The 25,832-nt window shown below is 35.6% G+C and overlaps 1 protein-coding gene across 1 annotated transcript in view; it reads right to left on the reverse strand.

The window, feature by feature from the left end:
• The window catches only part of KPNA1 (karyopherin subunit alpha 1), a 73,806-nt gene that overhangs the window by 44,692 nt on the left and 3,282 nt on the right, over positions 1-25,832 (reverse strand). Inside the window, exon 2 of the mRNA XM_061194250.1 lies at positions 4,065-4,198. Coding sequence (XP_061050233.1) covers positions 4,065-4,193 — 129 coding nt within the window. The 5' untranslated portion in view covers positions 4,194-4,198. The remainder of the gene's footprint in view (positions 1-4,064; positions 4,199-25,832) is intronic.

The raw sequence follows: 25,832 nt of genomic DNA on the forward strand, positions 1-25,832 counted from the left end.
GTGTGTGTTTAAAGAAAATATATAATGAATCCCTAGCGATATTACCAATTCAAATTTATATAACTTCTTTGATTTTACATTTCCATATTTTAAGCTAAAAAAATCCAGGTTCCTAGTATTAAATACATAAATACTTATTTGCTGTATTCATATATAAGAATATATAGTTTCAAAATAAATATCAATCCTATATGATTACAAAAAGCAGTTAAAGATTTGTTTATTTTTTTTTGTCCTTACGGTATATCCCAATATAGATAATTAATCATATTGTCATATTTTAAAGTTTATTAAATAATTCCTTTCTATGTAGTTTAACCACAACAAGCATGATACACAGTAAGCGTCCTTTAATTACTTTTATTTATTTTTAAGGATAGCCTCCCTCATGTTGATTTAGTTTTGTTTTACAATTACTTAAAACATTTACATGACTCAAAAATCAAACCTAATCACTAAAATTACATCTACTGGTAATGCAAAATTTATATTCACAGGCAGGGTCCTTAATATGGTATGATGGAATTTAAAGTCAAAAACACAATACTATTTAAATCACAAGGATGACAAGAAAAGAAGTTAAGAAATTACCTAAGACTACAGCTATGCAACAAGCCCACAGGATAAACAATACTGACTGGAGCAAGAGGACAACAAATATAAGATGAAGGTCTCTAGAGTAAAGAAATAGATCTGAAATTATCTGAGAAGTTTAACCAAGTAGAAAATCAGACAAAAATAATTTAAAAGAACTGTAGGAAAGAGAAGACAGCCAGGAATTCGAAGAAAGCCAAGCAGGTAAAAAATGAGACAATTAACCCCAGGAAAAAACAAAGTATTAAGAAAGGAAATGTAACCACAGTATACTATTCAGCTCAGCAGTGAATTCTTACGTATTGTAATATAACTCTACACTAGGAAGATGCACAGGTAACGGAAAGAGTGGTTTAAGAGCTTAAATCCTCACCTACTGTAACAGAACATCAATAGATAATATTTTAAATTGATAAAGACATATAGTAACATACACATATTACTCAGAAACGCAGCAGTATAAACCACGTTGAACAGCTGAGAGGTTGAAAGTGGTTTACTTGGGAATGAGACCAAGAACACTGCTGGTTTGGTTTCAAGTATTTTAGGACTATTTAACTTTTTCAACTATGTACATGTATTATTCAGAGAAAAATAGGTTGGTTTGTTTTTATCTGCTTCTTTGACCAGTTTTATTAAGAAATAATTGACATACATCACTATATAAGTTTAAGGTATACAGCATGATGGTGTGATTTACGTATATTGTGAAGTGACTACCACAACAGGTTCAGCTAACATCCATCTTCTCGTATAGATACAACAGAAAGAAAAAAACTTATCCATCTTTCCTATATATCATACACCAGTGTTAGCTACAGTCATGTTGTACATTACCTCCCTCATACTTATTTATCTTATAACTGGAAGTTTGTACCTTTGGACCACCTTCCTCCAATTCTTCCTCCCCCAATCATCCACCTCTGGTAACAAGTCTGATCTCTTTTTCTATGAGCTTGGGTATTTTTGTTTTTTGTTTTTAGATTCCACCTATAAGCATATGTCTTTCTCTGTCTGGCTTATCTCACTCCACATAATGCCTTCAAAGTCCATCCTTGTTGTCTCAAAAAAATAGGTTTTAAAAAAGACAAAAACGGCCAAATTAATCATGATTTGTATACCATATACAGACTACATGTTGACTGAAATTGTAAACAAGTTATTCAGTGGGAAAAGTTGGCTGTCCACAAGTTGTATCAACTTGCTTACTTCACAAAATATTTCTTGTAACTAAAAACATCAATCAAGCCTCCATTCTTTATCACTACGGTTTTTACAAACTTTTTAGCATCATTATGTTACCTACATACATTGAGTTAGCAAGAGTCTGCTTAATTCAAAATACTTTAATGATAAATGCAAATTTCATCTTTTTATACATAAAAAATTATAAAACTGGCTCAATCAGAATGACATCAACTAGTAAAATTTTTGCCAAAAAATAAATTTTAGTTTGGTCTGCTGGTGTCAAATAAATAAAGGTCATTTATACGGTGCTGCCTAAATAACAAATATTAAGTGCTAGTCTGCTGAAAGGAAAGCTCTAAAAGATGCAGTTATCTTTTGTGTACTTGGCAGCATCAATTCCTGAACTACCCTCGAATCTAGCTGCACAGCTGGCCTAAGCCTGTGACTTTTCCAGATAGATGACTAAGCAACTGTGGAAATATAAACAGTACCTAAATGAATCTGTATATTACTGATGTTTACTATTTTACAAATTAGGTGTGAAACAAGTACTGCTGTGATATTAAGAAGCCTGATTTGCTTTACCAGTTCTCCTTACATAAGATGGCACATATGAAACAACAAAATTAAGATTTTAAATAGAGCAATATTCCAGAAACTTATCACAGAAACCTATTAAAGCCCTAGCACAGTTTCAGACTCATACAATGAAGATGACAGAACTTCAACTACAAATGTTTTTAGTCAGATAAGTGGGGCCATACTTGCGACCTGACAGAGCATCTGCCTTCACGCAACTGAATATGAAAAACTTATTTTCTGTTTATATAAATTTTACAATGAAGTCTAATAACATGAATTCCCTGTCACCAAGAAGAAACAGTATAAAATAAACACTGTTAATGGCAGACTGTCATTACTACATCTTCAAATGGCTTTATGCCAAATATAATGTATAGGCTAGTCGTTATATTCAGACCTATACTTGTGCTTGTGTGCGTACATACATGTATTCACATTTACATGTAAATATAAATATATAATAATGCCGTTGTAATACCTGAAATTCACCCCCAAAATAGAAGCTAAATAAAAGCTCATGCAAAGAAAAGGTTCCACTTCGAATAAGACACAGATGAATAAAGATGCAACAAGAAACCAAGAGAAACTCATCCTTTTATGAATAAGTGATTGCTTTCAAAGACAGTAAAGCAGAATGTTAAGAATTCATAACTTAATTTGCTGCACTTAATATAAACTCTATTACAATATTACAAACTCATTGCCCTCCCACCAATAGTAATAATGATAATGATTCAAACATCTACAGCCTAAACAAATAAAACACTGAGGTTGTAATGCACTCTTGGACTTCAAATAATTGGATTATCTAGTGCAGTGTTACTCAAAAGAACAGTGTATGTTGAATAACTCACTATAACTGTAAACTATTTATAACAAATTGCCTTATTTCTCAGGTATGAAGGGTTCTGACTCATTCACTTGCCTTTTATGGAGCTTTCATAGTGTGGGGGTCAAATGGTCCTTCCAAGCCTCAAGCCTTAGCAAAAAAAGTCACCTAAGTGTTCTACCTTTAAATTTCCTTGCCAAAAGGGATGGACCATTTGTCCTAAGTGTTTTTAGAGAAAGGTAAAGTGAAGGTGAGTCTCAGATTCCCCTGTAGACATTCTCAGGTTAAAAATGATCAAAAATCCCTGTCCTAAATGTCCTTATGAATAATACAGAATTCAGGGGTGAAAAGACTTATTCCTTGAAATTTTGTTTAAACTACTACCTAATAAAGAAACATAAAGATAGAAAGACACAAAGCAAGTACAGCAAACTGTTGATAATTACTGAACCCAAAGGATGGGTTTATGAGGTTCATTATCTATTCTTTATTTTTGTAGATGTTTATAAACTTTCAAATTAAAACTTAGAATGAAAAGCAATGTTCTGTTGGTCACTTGAGAATTCATTAATAAACACATAAAATCTTAAAGAAGTTGTAGCTCTAGAAAAATAAAACAAATAGGCCAAAATATTACATAGTAGTTGGGAACATGAGAGCCTGAGAGATTTCTTCATTCTTCTATTCTGCTTTTCATTACCTCCACTCCCCTATCCCTAAAACATGTTGATTTTATAGTTGGGAGGGGGATATACACCACACAAACATATATATTAAACATTGTTAAAATTAAAATACAGGACGGTGCTGTCAGGATTAAAAAGAAACATTAAGTTCTTTAAGAGAAATTAATTAAGGGTAAAGGACTTACCTGCTCTTCTCTTTTCTGCTTACGTAACTGCAGTCCTTCTTCCTCCCTCCTTCTGCGCATCTCATCAGGATTCAGGGACTTATTTTTGTAACTTTTCAGGCGAAAGTTCTCTTTTCCTGGGGTAGTCATGACTTCTACAAAAATAAGAGGGAGGGAGGGAACAGATGAGCTCAGCTGACTATCAAGAGCTCTGTTACTTTAATAGCTCAATCTTTTAAACATATACATGCTCAGACCCACCCCACAGGAATGTCAAATGGTTACTTTAACAACTTTATTAAAGTGTACAATTCAGTGTCTTTTAGTATATTCACAATTATGTGCAAATCAACACCACAGTAAATTTTTAAACATTTTCACCACCTCAAAAAGCTATTGCTCCTATTCAGGATATTTCATGTGAATAGAATACGTGTGATCTTCTGTGCCTGGCTTCTTCAACTTAGCACAGTATTTTCAAAGTTCATCCGTGTTGCAGCATATATTAGTACTTTATTCCTTTTTTTGGCTGAATAATATCCCATTGTATGGAGATACTCCATTATATTTATCCACTCATCAAATGATGGACATTTGGGTTCTTTCCACTTTTGGGCTATTATGACTAGTGCTTCCATAAACATTTGTCGACAAGTTTTTATGCAGACTTATGTTTTCATTTCTCTTGGGTATATACCTATACACTCTGTTTAATCATTTCAGGAGCTGCCAGACTATTTTTCCAAAGTGGCTGCACCATTTTACATTCCTATCAGCAGTATACAAGTGTTGCCAATTTTTCCATATCCTCACCAACACCTGCTATCACAACTTTTTTTTAAACTGAAATACAGCTGATTTACAATACTGTATTAGTTTCAGGTGTAGAGCAAAGTATCACAACCTTTTGATTCTAGCCATTCTAGTGGGATAGATGTCTTTTAACATATTTATTTGCCAACTACATATCCTCCATAAAAAATGTCTATTCAGATTCTTTGCCCATTTTAAAATTGTGTTGTCTTTTTACCACTGAGCTGTAAGAGTTCTTTAGATAGAAGTCCCTGTCAGATACATGATTTGTTAATATTTTCTTCCATTTTATAGGTTGTCTTTTCACTTTCTTGATGGTCAAATCTACTGTTAAAACCCTCTCATGAATTTTGAAGCACCAAAAGTTTTTAATTTTGATGGAATCCAAATTAATCAATTTCTTTTTCTGTTGCCCAATGCTTTTAGTGCCACACTTAGGGATTCTTAACCCTCAGTTTCCTTCTAAGAGTTTGAGAGTTTTATCTCTTACATCTAGGTTTGTCATCCATTTTGGGTTAATTTTTCTATGTGGTTTGAGGTAAAGGTCCAACTTCATTATTTTGCATGTGGCTACCAGTTGTTCCAGCACTACTGAAAAAACTATTCTTTCTCTATTGTACACAAGTCTTGACACTCTTGTTGAAAATCAATCACATATTTATAGTTTTATTTCTCAACTTTCGATTCTATTCCCTTGATCCGTATGTGTACCCTTGTGCCAATTCCACACAATCTTATCTTTTTTGTAGTAAGTTTTAAAATCAGGAAGTATGAGTCCTATTTTATTCTTTTTCAAGATTGTTTTGACTCACCTGGATACACTGCTATTCCATGTGAATTTTAGAATCAGTTTGTCAATTCCTACAGAGAAGTCAGCTGGGATTCCAATATGAACTGCACTGAATCTGTAGATCAATTTGGGGAGTATTGCCACCTTAATGTTAAATCTTCCAACCCATGAACACAATTTTTTTTTTTCTTAGATCTTTAATTTCTTTCAACAATGTTTTGTAGTTTTCAGAGTGTTTTACACTTCTTTTGTTAAATTTACTCCTAAGTATTTTTTAATGCTATTGTAAATGGAATTATTTTCTTAATTTCACTTTTGGATTGTTCATGACAAATCTATATAAATACAATCGATTTTTATACATTGATTTTTGTATCCTGCAACCTTGCTGAACTGAACTTGTTTATTAATGCTATTTTATTAGTGCATTCTTTAGGATTTTCTACATAGATCATGTCATCTGCCAGAGATAGTTTTGCTTCTTTCAAAACTAGTAACATTTTTTGTTTTAAAGTCTAATTTTTCTGATATTAAGTATAGCCACTCCAGCTTCCTTATGGTTGCTACTTATCTTTTTCCATCCTTATACTTTCAGTGTATTTGTATCTTTAAACTTAAAGTATGTCTCAGGGAATTCCCTGGCAGTCCAGTGGTTAGGACTCTGCGCTTCCACTGCAGGGGGCACGGGTTCAATCTCCGGTCAGGGAACTAAGATCCCACATGCTGTGACGTGGCCAAACATAAATAAATAAACAATGTCTCTTATAGAGAGCATATAGTTAGATTCAGCCTCACAATTTCTGTCTTTTTAATTAGACTGTTTAATCAATTCATATTTAGTGTTATTATGGATATAGTTGGAGCGATGACTGCTTTCCCATTTTTCATTTTCTGTCTCATGTCTTTCATTCCTTTATTACTCTTTTACTGCTTTCTTTTGCATTGATTTTCTAATGAAGCACTTAAATTTCTTTAGTGATTTTTTTCACTGTATTTTTTTAGTTTTTTTCCCCCCAGTAGTTGCTCAAGGGCTTACCATACACTTTCATTTACAATCAGCTTCAGACTTATACTAGCTTAATTGCAATGAGATATAGAAATGTTATGCTGTATAATTCTATTCCCTTCCCCCCATTTTACCATATTGTTGTTATACATGTTAATGTTACAAATCCAACAACACAGTTATAATTATTACTTTATCATCTACAGTTACTTCCTTAGCTTAAGGTAGTTTTGCTCCCACTCACCTCCTGAGCTGTTATTAGCAGATACATTTCAAATACATTACATTTCTATAGGCCCAAGAATACATTACAGCAAGTCCCCTACACACAAATTTTCAAGTTGCAAACTTTCAAAGATGCGAACGTGCGTTCGCATGTCTAATCATGTAAGCTAGTTCATGTGTCTGGTATAAATTGTCACGTGCGTGCATCCTCTACAAGTGGTTCTGCTTTTGTATACTTTACTGTACAGTACTGTATACAGTACAGTAGTACAGTATCTTTATTTCAAGCCCAGGATGTCCAGAAGCAAGCATAAAAGCAGCAGTGATGTAGCTGGTACCGCTAAGAAGCGCCAAGCAATAACAATGGAAACAAAAGTGAAAATATTGAGAGAGTGGAGCGACAAGAGGAAGAAAAAGTAACTGAAGAACCGAAGAGATTCACGATGCAGGAAACGGCAAGGGCATTTTCTTTATTTGAGGAGGCACAGTTAGTTTTTGAGGCACGGCACCCAAATGTAGAACAGTACACGAAGGTTGCAACAGCTGTTCAGAATGCAATCCAGTGCTACCGTGTCACCTATGACAAGAAAACAAAGAGCTACCCAGACATCAGTGGGTCGTTTTTTCAAGAGGGAAGAATAGAATTGAATCCAGCAAGGAATCAGAACTTGTGCCATCAACGTCAGGTGTGAGTGAAATTGCAGCTTGCCCTCCTCATATTGCTAATGATCCTTCAACTCTACCATTTCCCATCTCCTCTCCCTCCTCCAGTCAGTAACTCTTCTTGCCTGTTCACTCGATGCCAGCCCCTGTATGCCAGCTGTGGTATTGTGCTACTGTACTTTTCAAGGTACTGTACTGTAAGATTAAAAATGTTTTCTTTTTTTGATTTTTTATGTATTATTTGTGTAAAAAGTATTATAAGCCTATTACAGTACAGTACTATATAGCTGATTGTTAGTTGGGTACCTAGGCTAACTTTGTTGGACCGATGAACAAACTGGACTTACGAACATGCTCTTGGAACAGAAATCATTCGTATGTAGGGAACTTACTGTATATACATTATTTTACACAACTGCTTTTTAAATCAGTTTTAAGAAAAAAGAAGAAAAAAATATGTGGTTATACACTCTCTTTTAAAATTACATCATTACCTTTACTGGTGCTCTTTGTTCATGTGGATTGAAATTACCATCTGCGGTCACTTGCTTTCAGCCTAAAGAACTTCCCTGAGCCATCTTGCAAGGCAAGTCTGCTAGTAACAAAGTCTCTCAGTTTTTGTTATCTGCAAAGTATTTTACCTTCATTTTTAAAGGACAGCTTTGCTGGATATAAAAAAATTGGGGTTAACAGTATTTGTCTCTGAGTACTTGGAATATATTGGGTTGGCCAAAAGGTTCACTGGTTTTTTCCGTACGCTGGCTCTAGTAGCGCTTAGTTGTCTTTAACTCCATTCGAAACAATTTTGTTAAGATTATATTGTGAGAACTGTCATATCAGCATGCATTAAAAAAAAACTTATCAAAATTGGTGAATTTTTGTGTAGCCATTTTAATACTGAAGATGGAAGAAAAAAAGCAACATTTTCAGCATATTATGCTTCATTATTTCAAGAAAGGTAAAAACGCAACTGAAACGCAAAAAAACGATTTGTGCAGTGTATGGAGAAGGTGCTGTGACTGATCGAACGTGTCAAAAGTGGTTTGTGAAGTTTCATGCTGGAGATTTCTCGCTGGATGATGCTCCACAGTCGGGCAGACCAGTTGAAGTTGAGATCAAAACAAGACATTGAGAACAATCAACGTTATACCACATGGGAGACAGCCGACATACTCAAAATATCCAAATCAAGCGTTGAAAATCATTTGCACCAGCTTGGTTGTTAATCGCTTTGATGTTTGGGTTCCAGTAAGTTAAGCGAAGAAAACCTTCTTGACAGTATTTCTGCATGCGATTCTCTACTTAAACGTAACGAAAACATACTATTTTATTAAAACAAATTGTGACAGGTGATGAAAAGTGGATATTTACAATAATGTGGAATGTACGAGATCATGGGGCAAGCGAAATGAACCACCAACAACCACACCAAAGGCCAGTCTTCATCCAAAGAAGCTGATGTTACGTATATGGTGGGACTGGAAGGGACTCCTCTATTATGAGCTCCTTCCAGAAAACCAAATGATTAATTCCAACAAGTACTGCTCCCAGTTAGACCAACTGAAAGCAGCACTTGATGAAAAGCATCCAGAATTAGTTAACAGAAAACTCATAATCTTCCATCAGGATAATGCAAGACCACATGTTTCTTTGATGACCAGGCAAAAACTGTTACAGCTTGGCTGGGAAGTTTTGATTCATCTGCCGTATTCACCAGACATTGCACCTTCGGATTTCCATTTATTTTAGTCTTTACAAAATTGTCTTAATGGAAAAAATTTCAATCCCTGGAAGACTGTAAAAGGTACCTGGAACAGTTCTTTGCTCAAAAAGGTAAAAAGTTTTAGGAAGACGGAATTATGAAGTTGCCTGAAAAATGGCAGAAGGTAGTGGAACAAAACGGTGCATACGTTGTTCAATAAAGCTCTTGGTAAAAATGAAAAATGTGTCCTTTATTTTTACTTAAAAACCGAAGGAACTTTTTGGGCAACCCAATATTATTCTACCACCTTCTGGACTCCATTGTTTCTGATGAGAAGTCAGCTGTAAGTAATCGGCTGTTTTTCTCTTGCTGCTCTGAAGATCCTCTCCTTGTCTTTGATTTTCAACATTTTCACACTGATATGTCCATTTGCAGATTTTCTTACATTAATCCCACTTGAAGTTCTTTGGGCTCTTTGGATGTATATGTAGGTCAGTGTTTTTCAATAAATTTGAGAAATTTTCAGCCGTTATCTCCTTGAATACTTTTTCCGCTTTTTTTCTCCCCTCTTCTTCTAGTACTCTCATGTATACCATGGTGCACTTAAGGTTGCCCCACATTTCTCTGAGGCTCTTTTCAATTTTATTCATTTTTTTTCTCTCCCTTCCTTGGATTTCTATCAATCTATTGGCAAGTTTGCTAATTCATTCTTCCACCAGTTCAAATCTACTATTGAGCCCCTATAACTAATTTTTCATTAGTTATGTTACTTTTCAACTCCAGAATTTCCATTTGGTTCTTCTTTAGAATTTCTGTCTCTTGATTGATAGTCTCTATTTGATATTAGTTGTCATCATACCTTCCTTCACTTCTTTAATGAAGGTTTCCTTTGGTTCTTTGAACATATTCATAATGGGTACTTCAAAGTCTATGTCTGTTAAATCCAGCATCTGTTCTCTCTCACAGGCAGTTTCTGTTGTCTGCTTTTTCCACTGTATTAGCCATACTTTCCTGGGTTTTGTTTTTGTTTGCACATCTTTTATCTTTTTATTGGGAACTCAACATCTTATATAATACTCTGTGGCAACTCCAGGTATACTCCTCCACCCATGAGGTTTTATATTTGTATTTGCTTGTTTGTTTAGTAACTTGCCATTTTATTTTAAAGAAGTCTACTTTCCCACCCCACCCAGCCCCCTGCAGTGTTAAGCCTCTGATGCTGGTCCTCAGGGGGACATAACCTGGATATGCCCACAGTCATCTTGCCGTACAGTAATCTGTCAGGACTCACTTTCCCTGACTACTCCCAGCTATTAACCTCCACTAATTGCCAGTTGATTGCTCTACTGATTTAAACAATGGCTTCAGGCATAAATTGCTCTGCAGAGGAATCCAATCAAATTCAGGCTCCTGAGAAGGAGCAGTTTCAGGTCAGTGTTTGACATTAACTCTGTCCCCAGGAAGACTCCTTCCAGCTGTCTCTTATCCCAGTTCTTGCTGCAAGCTCAATGGCCTGCAGTTTAGCCTGGATCTTTTTGAATCTACAAATCTCCCAAGTGCCTTTCACCACAATCTCCACTGTTTCTGAAAGTAGCCTTAGGTTTGAACTTCTCCAGCTCTACTGCAAATGAAGTCAGTTCCTTGAGGAAGAGATTAGGAGCTATCTGTTTCATGACTTGCTTCTCACCCCTACCCCCAAGCAAAATCTCTGAACCAGGGCTCTCAAGATGAAGGTGTGGACAACAGCACACTCTTCTGAGTGACAACCCATTTAGCAACTGAGTATTTTGTGGGGGATAGGTAGCAACCTGAGGTCTTCTCAGCTTGTCTCTCCTTACATGGAGCTACCATCGTATAAGACAGGGAAAAGGTGATCTGTTCTCTAGTATGCTCAGCAACTCTGTTACCAAGGTAGAGCCTCTGTTCCACGAGTGGGGACTGGACAGTAGCCCCCTACCTCTCCAACACATTTTCCCAAAACTTAGCCGTAATAGCAGGCAGCTGGGGGCAGGATGAGAAATCCTGATGTCCTGCTTCTCCCAGAAAGAAAACCTTTGCTCCAACAGGAAGCTCTGCATTTACTGTATACCCTAAGACCATTTCCAAAGCTCTAAATAGTTGTTTCTTAATAGTTTTCCTCAGTTATACTAGGGAGCAGATCTGCAGAGCTCTTATGCTATCAGACTGGAAGTCAAAGAAACAGTTATTTTTAAGAAGAGGATTCTGATGCAAGCCTGGTTTGAGAATCACTGATTTATACTGTGCTGTATCACATCACCTATTTTATCTGAATCTCTTGGGGAAAAAAAAAAAAAAAAACCTACAGGGCAAGAATTATTATTCTCATCCTTTATAGGTAAGGATTCAGGAGGCTCACAGATAATTAAGGTTAAATGAGGTCATAAGGATGGGGCCCTAATCCAATAGGACTGGTGTCCTTATCAGAGGAAGAGACACCAGAGATCTCTATCTACACCCACTGCCCCCCCCCCCCACCGCCATGTGCTCAGAGAAAAAGCCATGTGAGGAAACAGAAGGTGGTCATGTGCAGGTCAGGAAGAGAGGCCTCACCGGAAGCCAACCCTGCTGGAACCTTGACCTTGGACTTCAAGCCTCCAGAACCATGAGAAAATGAACTTCTGTTGTTTAAGTCACCCAATCTGTGGTACTTTTTAATGGCAGCTCAAGCAGACTAATACATATACCCAGTGGTATTTTGTCAGATTGGACTGAAAGATTGGTGCAATGCAGATGAGAATCTGCAAATAATTCTGAAGGAATCATAACTAATGGTGCTGAGAAATGACACAGAGAAGAGTTGGATTCCTGAGGCAGGCAGCATTTTGGTGCTGAAATATCACAATATAGCATAACAGCAACAGTGTTGCAATGAAGTTTCAGGTTAAAGGTATAGTAGTATAATAACAGGGCAAGACCTGCATAAAGTTTAACAAGACCAAAACCAATCAGACTTAAATAATTGGAAGCCTAGATTCAACATGGAGCTGGAAGGGTAAGCAGTTAAGGAAAGGCAATGTTGGGAACATAGTACACATATACAGAGAGACCAAATGATAAAGCAAATGGAGCAAAAGGTAAAATGAACAACTGGGGAATGTGGATGAAAGGTAAACAGGAGGGCTTTGCACATTTCTTCTGTAAGCTTTAAATTATTTCAAAAATTTTTTTAAAGTACAAAAACTCTAGAAGGAAAGAAATGGTCACACAAAAATTAATTATTCACTTGCTTTTTATTAAAGCGATATAAGAAGCAAGTCCAGAGAAGATGCCTGGCCTTGAAGCCCTATTTTCAAATTTACTTCTTAGCACCAAGATGTAGGGAAGGTACTAAACTTCTGTGAATCTTGGTTTCCCTTATTCGCACTATGGAGATAATACCTTATAAGGTGAAGAGAAGTAACATATGAAAGCATACTTCCACTGTCTGGCCCATATATAATATAGATCACACCTGATATTTGTGTAGTGACGAAATGGCTATAAATAGCTCTAAAGGTTCAAAAAAAGATCTTGTCTGACAAAACTGATCAGGGGTGGCCTCATGGAGAAGATGGTGTTTCAGCTAGGTTGTGAGGGATAGATAGAATCATCAGTTGAGGCTAAAAGAGAAAGACCCACGAAACAGGGAAGAGTACAAAATAAAGGCACAGATGTTAGAAAGAACAACTGATGAGAACAGTAGTAAGTCATGTTTGATTAGAGAAACTGTTCTTTAAAAGAGGTAGGTAACAAGAGAAATGCAAAGGCCTCTTGGTTTTCTTTTTCTTTCTTACTTGTTTGGTTAGATTTCGGTATCCAAGAACTCACAAATGACTCCAGTATTCTAACAATTTCTACCTACCATTCATACAGTGCACTTGTGCCTTTGAATTTCAAAACATTTCAAAAAAAAGAAATCCGAACAGTATGAAACGGTATAAAAAGAAAAATGAAATTGTACCTCCCCCATTGTTTCTAAAGGTAACCACCATCAAGTTCTCTCTATATCCTTTCAAGAAGTGGTTATACAAGCACATACACATCCTTTTGGTTATTACTGTATACTGACAGAACAATTCTATACACAGTTCTGCACTTTGCTTCAACTTTTGACAACTTTCCATACCAACGCCTACAAAGCTTTATCATTTTTAATACAGTAATTAATTTTTGTAGCATAATAACTAGATCCTACACGTAATTGACAATTAAGCTCGACTTCAATTTTCTGTCACAAATAATGCTGTAACCAATATTCTTTTTCATGTATTTGTACATATTTTGCAATTGTATCCATGAATGAATTCTAAACAGTGGAACCTCAAGGTCAAAAATATGTTCACTTAAAATTCTGATATTGTCAAAGTTCCCTCTAAAATACTGCACCAATGTACCAGTGAATATGAGTGTTAACAGTTCCCCATCACCATCATCACTAACCCACGACTGAATCAAAGTTTTCCATATTTGACAATGTGATATGTGAAAAAAATGCTTCTCATGAACACTATTTTCATAATACTCTTAGTTATATGCTTTTTTCATTTTCACTCATAAGTTTTTCAGAGGCGTGGTGATGTGATGGCATCATCACTCTGGTGCCTAATGGGAAGTTTGCTGTGTATTCCTGTGTTTTAAAATTTTGTTTTTATTTCTAATGCAGTAATTTTGCAGATACACAGTAACATAAAGGTTTTTCAGGGTCCTCAATAAGTGTAAAGTTCTGAGACCAGAAAATGGGAACCCTTGGTCCAGATAATCCTTTCAGTCTTAAGAGGGGGGAAAAAGAAAACCTTTGATATTCAGATAGCATTCAATTCACAGATTAAGGAAACTTCTTTACAATACTGTATCTCCTTGGTCAGAAATTAAATACGTATTTCCATTTATCTCTTTTGTTACAATGATAAATGTGATGCTTCCTTCCATTATATTCTAACTGGCTATTGTTTATAGGAAAATTATTCATTACTATATGTTAATTTTTTAAAGCCAGCCACTGAATTAAATCAGCTACTGAATTCTGTTTCTGATACTTCAGCTGACACTCTTTATACTGGGGGTTTTTCAAAAGGTCATGTTTACTGAGGTATAATTCACACAGAGTAAAATTTGCCATTTAAGTAAATATCACGACAATTAACATAGACATTTTCCTCACTACAAAAAATTCTGTCAGGTCCCTTTCTAGTAAATCCACTTGCCCCAATCCCAGGCAATCGGTCCCTATAATTTTGCATTCTCCAGAAAGTCAAACAAATGGAGCCATACAACAGGTAGCTTTCTGTGTGTGGCTTCTTTCACTCAGTATTAACTATTTGAGAGTCCTCCATACTGTTGCATTTATCAGTAACTGATTCCTTTCATTGCTGAATTGTATTCTATTGTATTCCACAATTTGTTTATCTATTTACCAGCTGATGGACATCTAGATTGTTCGCAGTTTTGGGTGATTATGAATAAGCTACTATAAACATTCACATATGGCATTTGTTTAGATAAATGATTTCATTTTTCTTGGGTAAAAACCTAAGAGTGAGACTGCTGGGTCATATAGTAAGTACATGTTTAACTTCACAAGAAATTGTCCAACTGTTTTCCAAAGTGGCTGTAACATCATGCATTCCTATCACCAATTTATTATAGCTCCAGTCGTGTCATAGTATTGAGATATATATATATTTTTAAATCACATCTAAGTACCACCCATCCATATCTATTTTACTGAAGTTTTAAAAACCTGAAATGTGTGCTGAATTAGATCAAATGCCTTTTTGGCAGTTATTAAAATGGTCACTGTTTATCCTCTTTGACATATTAAATATGGTGATATATTAATACACTTAATAGTCAATGATTTTTGACTCTTAGAATAAACACACTTGGTCACAGTGTATCATTCTTTTTAATTCTATCTGTTAGTTATCTTTTTTGTTTTACATTATTTTAAATTTTATTTAATTTACATTAAAATTGACTTGTTTTGTATACAGTTCTATACATTTAACACATGTATAAATTTGTTCAACCATCACCACAATGAAGATACAACTGTTCCATCACCTCAGAAAACTCCCTTGTGATATAATTTTGTAGTCACACTCTCCCCAACCTTTAACTCCCAGCAACCATGGATCTTTTTTCCATCACTACAGCTTTGTCTTTTTGAGATCATCGTACTAATGGAATCATACAGTATATAACTTTTTGAGACTGACTTCTTTCCCTCAGAAAAATGCCAAGTTGTTTCATGTTAATAATCTATTCCCTTTTATTGCAAAATAGTTTTCTATTGTAGACTTGGACCTTTTTTTGGAGATCATAAGTAGAGAAGATATGAACATTGATGTCCAGGTTGTTGTATGAAGATGAATTATCATAGCCTAAGCAGGAGTGGCATGCCTGAGCCATACGGCAAATATATGTTTTAAACTGATATTTTTTTAAAAACCTGCCAAATTGTTTTCAGATTGTCTATACTCTTTTGCATTTCTACCAGTAATGCATGGGATTTCCAGCCTCTCTGCATCCTCAGCAGCATTTGGTATTTTTATTTTAGCCATTCTAACAGGTTGTATAATGGTATCTTGCGGCTTTAATTTCCATTTCGCTGATGGCTAATGATGATGAACATCTTTTTATGTGCTTATTTGTCACCCATATATTTTCTTTGGTTAAACATTTGTTCAATCCTTTTGCCTACTTTTTGATTGTTTTCTTATTGGTGAGTTTTGAGAGTTCTTACATATTCTGAATATAAGTACATTATGAGATAAGTGATTTTTAAATATTCTTGCAGCCTATAGCTTGCCTCTTCATTCTCTTCATAATATCTTTCACAAATTAAATATTTTAATTTTGATAAAGTCCGATTTATTATTTTTATTTATCTTTTATGCTTTTGGTGTCACATCAGAAAACTCTTTTCTAACTCAGGTCATCAATATTTTCTCCTACATTTTCCTCTAAAAGTTTTATGGCCTTAACATTTTACATGTACATCTACTATCTATTTTGAATTAATTTTTGTTTAAGGTGTGAGGTTTGGGTCAAGTTTCAGTCTTTTGCATATGCATGTTCAGGTGTATCAACACCATTTTTGTTGTGTTTTTCCCAGCTTTATTCAAATACAATGGACAAATAAAAACTGTACATATTTAAGGTATATAATGTGATGATTTGATATACGTATACATTGTGAAATGATTACCATAATCAAGCTATTTAAATTATCTATGACATCACATAGTCTTCTCTTTTTTGTGGTGTGAACACTTAAAATATATTCTCTTAGAAAACTTCAAATATACAATACGGTATTATTTGCTATAGTGTCCACGATGCACATTAGACCCCAGAACTTACTCATTTTATAACTGAAAGTATGTACCCTTTCACATCTCAGTTTTCCTACCCCCTCAGTCTCTGGCAACCACCATTCTACTCTTTGCTTCTGTGAGTTCAACTCTTTTATGTTCCACATATAAGTGAGATCATACAGTATTTTTCTCTGTCTGATTTATCACCTACCATAGTGACCTCAAGGTCTATTTATACTGTTAAAAAGGCAGGATTTTCATATTTCTATGGCTGAATAATACTCCATTTTACATTTATGCCACATTTTCTTTACCCTTCCATCCATCTATAGACACTTAGATTATTTCCTTGTCTTTGTTATATCGTGAATAATGTTGCAATGACATGGGAGTGCAACTCTCTCTACGAGATAACTGATTTCCTTTGGATATACAGCCAAAAGTGGAAGAGCTGTATCATACAGCAGTTCTAATTTTAATTATTTGACAAAAGTTCATACTGTTTTCCATAGAAGCTGCACTAATTAACATTCCCACCAACAGTACAAAAGAGATCTCTTTTCTTCATATCTTTGTCAGCACTTATTATCTTGTCTTTTTGATAAAAGACCTGTGGGCTTCTCAGATATGGCCTTTATTATGTTAACATACATTCCTACTACACCTAATTTGTTGAGAGTTTTTATCATGAAAGGATGTTGAATTTTTGTCAGATGCTTTTTCTGCATCTATTGAGATGATCATGACATTTATCCTTCGTTCTGTTCATGTAGTGTATCACATTTATTGATTTGAATGTTGAGCCATCCTTGTACCCCAAGGATAAATCCCACTTGCCTCATTGCGTATGACTCTTTTTTTTTTCCCAACATCTTTATTGTAATATAATTGCTTTACAATGGTGTGTTAGTTTCTGCTTTATAACAAAGTGAATCAGCTATACATATACATATATCCCCGTATCTCTTCCCTCTTGCATCTCCCTCCCTCCCACCCTCCCTATCCCAACCCTCTAGGTGGTCACAAAGCACCTAGCTGATCTCTCCCTGTGCTATGCGGCTGCTTCCCATTAGCTATCTATTTTACATTTGGTAGTGTAGGTATGTCCATGCCACTCTCTCACTTTGTCCCAGCTTACCCTTCCCCCTCCCCGTATCCTCAAGTCCATTCTCTAGTAGGTCTGCGTCTTTATTCCTGTCCTGCCCCTAGGTTCTTCATGACCATTTTTTTTTTAGATTCCATATATATGTGTTAGCATACGGTATTTGTTTTTCTCTTTCTGACTTACTTCACTCTGTATTACAGACTCTATGTCCATCCACCTCACTACAAATAACTCAATTTCCTTTCTTTTTATGGCTGAGTAATATTCCATTGTACATATGTGCCACATCTTCTTTATCCATTCATCTGTCGATGGACACTTAGGTTGCTTCCACGTCCTGGCTATTGTAAATATAGCTGCAATGAACAATGTGGTACATGACTCTTTTTGAATTATGGTTTTCTCAGCATATATGCCCAGTAGTGGGATTGTTGGGTCATATGGTAGTTCTATTTTTAGTTTTTTAAGGAACCTCCATAGTGTTCTCCATAGTGGCTGTATCAATTTACATTTCCACCAACAGTGCAAGAGGATTCCCTTTTCTCCACACCCTCTTCAGCATTTATTGTTTGTAGATTTTTTGATGATGGCCATTCTCACTGGTGTGAGGTGATATCTCATTGTGGAGATTTTTGCATATGTGTTCCTCGAGGATAATGGCCTGTATTTTTTTCTTATATTGTCCTTATCTGGCTTTACTTTTTTTAATAGTCACAGTGTATCATTCTTTTTAATTCTGTTAGTTTTCTTAAAAATTTCTAAATCAGTATCCATATATAAGATTGATTATTTAATAAAATACCCTCTTCTTTGGAGGTAGGGGTGGATATTGTATTTGTCACATGATTCCAATTTTATGACATTCTGGAAGAGGCAAAACTATGGAGAGTTAAAAGATCAGCGGTTGCCAGGGGTTTAAGGGATGAACAGCAGAGCACAGAGGATTTTGGAGGCAGTGAAACTATTCTGTTGGACTATAATGGCCGATACATGTCAGTATACATTTGTCAAAACCCACAGAATGAACGTACAACTCCAAGAATGAACCCAAATGTAAACTATGGGCTTTGGGTGATAATGATGTGTCAGTGTTGGTTGGATTATAACAAATGTACCACTCTGGTGGAAATGTCAATGGTGGGGGCACTGGGTGTACAGGGGTAGGGAGCAGATGGGAACTCAGTAGTTTCCATTCAATTTTGCTGTGAACCTAAAATTGCTCTAACAAATAAAGTCAATATTTAAAAAAAAAAATCAAAGATTTCTTCTCTGATATTCATAAATGAGACTGGGTTCCCCTCTTAGCAGGAGAAAGAGATTATATTTGCCAAGTGGGAGAGCTTTTTGAAAAACAGACGCCTCAACTGTCCTTCCAAAGAGTTTGATTAATAGGTCTGAGGCAAACACGAGGTCTCTAGTGCTGTTTTTTCTTTTAAAGATTCCCAAGTGAATTCTGATATGCATCTGCATGCAACTGAAAATCACTATAGCAGAGCAAAAGTTTTATCGGAAAATAATGCAAAATACAGCTGAAATGTAGGCTTAAGTTGGATTGAAGAGAGCTTAGATAACAAATGAAATAAAATCTATAGAGGTTTATGATTTTAAAAAAACATGTAATAGTATGAGAAAATTATATTTATCCTAAGCAAATATTTTTAGGATATTATCACCTAAGTGATTAATTGAAAAACTTAAGTTACTGTCAATAACTTTTCACTCTCTCAGGAAGCAGAAGCCTTTAAAATTAAAGCCATTATGCCCCATTTTCCTCTTGTTTTCTAGGGAAATAAAGCCAAAAAAGCAATAAAGTTAAAAACAAGATGCAAAACTGGTGGTAAAATAGAAATGTACTCTACTCTTCCAAAATGAAATCTCCCCATTTCCCCTTCATGTCTATTTAGTTAAAATTATCAAATTTTGCTTACTATTCCATCCAGAATGATTTTATCTATTCCTATCTATTCACACTGCCACCAGTCTGATCCAGGTCCCTGTCATCCTACAGCTAGATAACTGCAACAGTTCTAACCACCCTTCCTTAACCTCAGTCTCTTTGCTCTTCAATTCATCCTTCACACAGCTCAGACTAATCTCAACACCTTTTTCACTATATAACTTCAATGCCTAAGGACCTAAAATGAGTTTTTAGCACTACTTAGATCAAATCTGAACTTCTTTGTCCTACAAGTTCCCTTGGCTTTGGTACTCTTTCCATTCTTCATCAATCTATACCCAAAACACACTGAGTGTAGATCTTTTTATATTTTTATTATATTCAAGATGGTATATATATTCAGTGTGCTGAGTCAATCCAAGCAGTCAGTAAGCCCCTAACCATTGTGAATATTTAACATTCACAATATTCTTTGTGCAACACTATAAAATGTTAGTATACTTAATTCCATCATATAAATTGAGTATAATTTTATTAGAAAACATGATGTGTATTTAATATTAAAAAAACCAAAAACCACAAGAAAGTATGACTACAAAAAAAGCAAGTTACAGGTTTATAAATTTAAGCATAAATGAATTTTAAGTATAAGAAATTTTCAGTTCAGTTGTGAATATTTTTTGAACCTATTTTTTTCATTAGAGAATGGAGAGGTGTGAGCCTGCACCCCAGAGTACATGCTCTCCCATTTGTAAATATTAATTACTCATCTACTGTTAACTTCTAGTCAAGTAGTAGTGGGTCCCTTTAAAATATTTTAATAAAAATTAGGAAAGAAAAAGGAAATTTAAAATATCCTACCCATTTCTTCCCAGTAAAATTATTAGAGTACCTTTATTTTAGTGACAACATTCTTGCGTTCAATGGAGGCAAGGTTTGAAAAACCCTGCAATAAGCCTCCTCTGTGAGAAGTCAACGCTACAGATATGATTCGTAGGTGCTCACCTCTGATTACATCTCATAGCTCTAACTCCATTAACCTAATAGAAATCCCTACTTTCTTTCATGTCCCAGCTTCAGACCTTCTTCCACTGAGACGTTTACTATAACCTTTGACCCTGAATTCTGACCTCACCTTCCAGTATCTACGGGTTCCCAACATGCAAGGTTCCCCAGAGACATTCTCAATATCCAAACATTTAAAGGAAAATATTTACCAAAGATTTGGGGAATTCACACCCCAAGATTCAGTAATTCCACTTTTGGAATGTACACAAAGGCAATAAAATCAGCACTATGTAGAAGAATATTCACAGCAGCATGACTGTTACAACGAAAAACTGTAAACCTAAAAATTCCAAAAAGGGGGCTTGGCTATGGGACATAATCATAACATACTGAGAATTAAGAAAAACAGAACATCAACACATGAAAAATCGGGGTGGTAGGAACAAAACCCCAATTTATACTATTCTCTATACTTTTTAAAATATTTTATAACTTAGAATACAAAAATCTTAAGTGGAAATTAATATTCTTCTTTATCTTCCAAATTTTCTACAGTAAGCAATATACTACTTATACAATAAGAAAAACTTTCAAAAAGTAAAGCTGGAAGCATATATTATATTTACTACAATGAGACTTCCCAGCCTAACTAAAACATTAAATTTCTTTACTTTTGGCTAGAATTTTATCAACTCAACATGCTGTTATTTCATCAAAGTTCTAATTGAATACTTCAGGTCTTTATGAAAGGGAAAAACTACTTCCCCCTTATAGCTGGATATTTTTAGAGAGAAATCTTTCCCCAAAAATGGCATAAAGGACTCCTTCATGGGGGGGAAAAAAAGCGCAAACTTGCCTTTATCCAATTCATATTCATTACTGAATCTAATATATCTATTACACGTACACTTATAAGGGTTTTAATGTTTTAAATTAAGATTTAGCACCTACAGGATGTATGTGCTTTCCTCCCAAAACATATTAACAACTCAAAGCTCAGAAATTTAATTTTAATCTTCAATACTAAACAAAGTACTGAGCGTACAACACTCAAATGCCATGGAAAGAATGAACAAACCAGAAATAAAGAGTTCACGTAAAGAAATAAAATGATGGATTTGGTAGATTAATCCATACCAAAATTAAAACTTTTTTAAAAAAAGGATGAACTACAAAGATAGAACACAAAAGGAGAGAATCAGAGGTGATAGATGAGATGTCAAAAACTTTTTAGAAGCCTTAAAACAGATGGCCCTGGGACTTCCCTGGTGGTCCAGTGGTTAAGAATCCATCTTGCAATGCAGGGAACACGGGTTCGATCCCTGGTCGGGGCACTAAGATCCCACATGCCACAGGGAAACTAAGCCCGCATGCCACAACTACTGAGCCCGTGGGTTCTGGAGCCCGCTCGCTGCAAGGAAAGATCCCGCATGCTGCAACGAAGATCCCATGTGCCGCAACTAAGACCCAACGTAGCCAAATAAATAAATTTTTAAAAAAGATGGTCTAATGATATTTTACTAGTGAAGTGGAGCACTCTGAAGCCTAAGCACCTATAAAGAAGCTGATTCACACTGCCCACAAGCAGGAGGCTTCATAGACAGGAGCACCCCCCCACCCCAGGCATCTCTGAATGTAGAGTGAGGAACAGGACTAAAAACTAGAAGATTAGTTGAAAGTCTACAAAACAGTCATCACATTCAGACTTCCTCCTCCGTTGTGCACAGCCAGGCAACAGTCCATCCCCAAGCCCCTATGGATGTTGAGAGCATTACTCTGAAGAAACTAAACTAGAAAGACTCTAAAATGAGGGACTCCAGTGTAGGTGATGTGCTATACAAAAGACAGGATTACATGAACACAATTAACAGTGAGAACGCCAGCTTCTTTTCTAAGATGAGTTCTCAGAACATGGCATCCAGGTGTATATCCTCCAGGCAAGACTGGAGGCTCTCTTTTACTTTTTTTTTTTTAATTTTATTGAAGCACAGTTGATTTACAATGTTGTGTTAGTTGGAGGCTATCTTTCTCAAGGAAATTGACAAGCCCAAGAGAAAAGAACTATGAGAGTCCCCTCCCCCCATAAATGGCCACCAGACACCCTGTCCACCCTTTAACAAGCCACACCTATAGTTTCCAATTCAGTTTTTAGCACTTCACTCTTAAATAGGAATGGACAACCGTAAGTTTACCAGACATCCAGGGAAAGCCTCTACAGAGAAAGACTGCAATGGAAACAAAGGAACTTTGAAGAAACAGAGCAATGAGGGGTACAAAACTTTAAAAAAAAAAACAAACAACACTATCATTAATACTGTCCTCAAGAGGACTATAGTGTCTATAAAATAATATATAGCTATCATAAGAATGAGCTCTAAGAAATTAAAATATGGATAGGAATTAAAAATTCAATAGAAGGGCTGTAAGATAACATTAAAGAAATCTCTCAGGAAACAGAACAAAAAGACTAAGTGATGGAAAACAGGAAGGAAAAGAAAATTAAAAGAACCACCTAAGAATTCTAATACCCAAATAATACAAATTCCAAGAAAGACAAAAAAATCAAATGAAAAAGAGATTATCAAAGAAACAATGCATTAAATTTAGAGTATTCATTCAATGAAAGACACCATGGACAAAACTAACAGAAAGATGACAGGCCTATAAAAGATATTTTCCAATCCTAAAACCAACAGACCTCCACAAGGAACTCCTGCAAACCAAAAAAAAAAAGACAGGAGGAGTTCCCTGGTGGCCTAGTGGTTAGGATTCTGGGCTTTCACTGTTGTGGCCTGGGTTCAATCCCTGGTCGGGGAACTGAGATCCCACAAGCTGTGCAGCACAGCACGGCCAAAACAAACAAACAAACAAACAAAAAAGACAGGGACCGGAAAGGAAAGATAGACAAAGGAGAAAACAGACAATTAACAAAAGGGAAAACCTGAATGGATACAAGAGATGCTCGAATTCATTAATTATCAGAGAATGTAAATTAAAACAATGAGATACCACTTTATACCCGACTAGCAAAAATTAAGAAGTCGGATAAAACCAAGTACTGTCAAAGATGTGGGCAAACAAGAAAACTCCTCACTGCTAGCAGGCACATAAACTAGTTCTCCTATTCTATGACCCAGGAATCCCACTCCCGGGCATACATCCCAGAGAACTTCTCACACAGGTCCACAAGGATGTACAAGTAAGAGTATATTTACCACAGTGTACTTGTGATGCCAGAGAGGCAACTCAGGTGTCAGTGATTAGGGAATAAAAAGTAAAATGTGGTAGATGCACATTATGGAATTCTACATTATACACAACTATATGTACACACAACGAAACAGAAAGGTCTCCAAACAATGCTGAGTAAAAAGAGTAATAAACAGAACAAGGTCTATAACACAATATATAAACTAAATACACAAAACGCACTACATATTTCACAATGATTCACATATAATCAAGGAATGTATCAGCCACAATGCAGTGGGTGCCTACTAGAAAGGGTAATGGAAGTAGGGCTCAGAAATGAAAAGAGAAAAATTTAAAGGACCCTGTATAGTTTGATGATAGTGTCAAGAACTGGGAAGCATAATTAACTCTAAAACTCTTTTTACCTAAGGCCCCAATAATAATAATAATTAATAAATTTCCCAAAACTAAAGGACACAAATCCCCAGCTTGTAAGGGTCCATCGAGTGCCCTTAAATGAAAAAACAAACAAACAAACAATCAAATCTAGGGACATTATGGAATTTCAGGGGTTAAAAATAATACCCTAAAAGCTTCTGGAGATTGGAGAAAAGACAGGGAAGGTCACATACAAATGAAGAATGAGAACGCCTTTGGACTTCAACAGCAACATTAGAATGCAGAAAACAATGGAGCTATGACTTCCAAACTTTTTAAGCCTAGGTTTTTATACCCAGCCAGATTACTGATGAAATGTTAAGGTAGAATATAGATTTTTTTCAATCATGCAAGATCTCAGAAAGTTTTCGCTTCCCAGGTACCCTTTCTCTGTAAGTTAAGAAAATACGGGAAACAGGAGATCCAATACAGGAGAAGGGCAAAGAGAATTTTAAGGGCGACATAAAGAAAAGTTCCAGGATAACAGCTGTGAAGTAGACCTAGAAAGTAACCAGTCCAGATTGCATTAAAAGGACAGAAGGTTCCAGGACAGCTATCTCATGGAAATGGAAGTGGGAAAAAAAGGTATTACTCCTGGAAAAACAAAAATTGGTTAAGAGAAGAAATGATATCATAATATACTACATGGCTCAGCTATAAACATTTACATAGTTATAACTGAATGTTGACTTAATAAACACCTGTGATAACTATATTAAAAGGATGGGAGAGGCAGTGTGTAAATGTGGAGGAAAGTCAATAGATAATGTCTAAAACTGCTGTATCAAGAAATAGCAATAGAAGCAAGTTATTTATAAATATGAAAGAGGAAACAGCTAAAAGAAAGAAATTGGTGGCCTCTAAAGTGCAGAGGCTAGGACAGGGGACAGCTGTTTTCAGAGACTATTCTAATTTAAAAATTGTATTTTTTAATGGCAGTAAAGCAAGGAACTCCAATAGCCCTTCAGCTTTTAGTAAATTAGATCTTCACAATGTCATTTCATGATGTTAAACAAACTGCATCTAGTTTGTTCTGCTGGAGACTGCACTGCAAACCAAGACAAAAATCAAGCTTTAATGATTGATGTGAACATAGTACAAATAGCCCTGTGATTGAATACCAGCTCCACCACTTATTCTGTGAAGTAAGACAAGTTACCTAACCATCCTGTACGTGTAGCCACCTTCTCAAAGTGGTTTTGCAATGGTAATTAAGTGAAAACACCTGATGCAGTGCTTGAGCCATCAATAGATTTTAGTACCTTTTGCTTGTCTTTCTGCTCCCTAGCTAAAAACGCCCATTTTGACCCCAAGCTGCCTTGCTGGTCACAGAATACGGAGAGTCATGGGCAACTCAGCACATATCCCTCCTCATGCTGAAAAATCAATCATGATGAGTAAGCAGACTTATCTTTGTATATGAAGAGCAGCATTATTCTTGTTATGTGAAGGAGATTATCCCCATTATCCACATTTTGGATTATTGCCTGCTTTCAAGAACTGTCCCAATTAGTCTACTACACTAGATCAGAACCATTTTGTCACTAAGGTCTGTCGTGTAGGGTCATTATCATCTTTAAAAACAAACAAACAAAAAACTGTATGTTCCACAAGTCTTCATCCCTGCTCTT

The sequence above is a fragment of the Eubalaena glacialis genome, chromosome 6 (assembly GCF_028564815.1).
Source record: "Eubalaena glacialis isolate mEubGla1 chromosome 6, mEubGla1.1.hap2.+ XY, whole genome shotgun sequence".
Classification (NCBI taxonomy): domain Eukaryota; kingdom Metazoa; phylum Chordata; class Mammalia; order Artiodactyla; family Balaenidae; genus Eubalaena; species Eubalaena glacialis.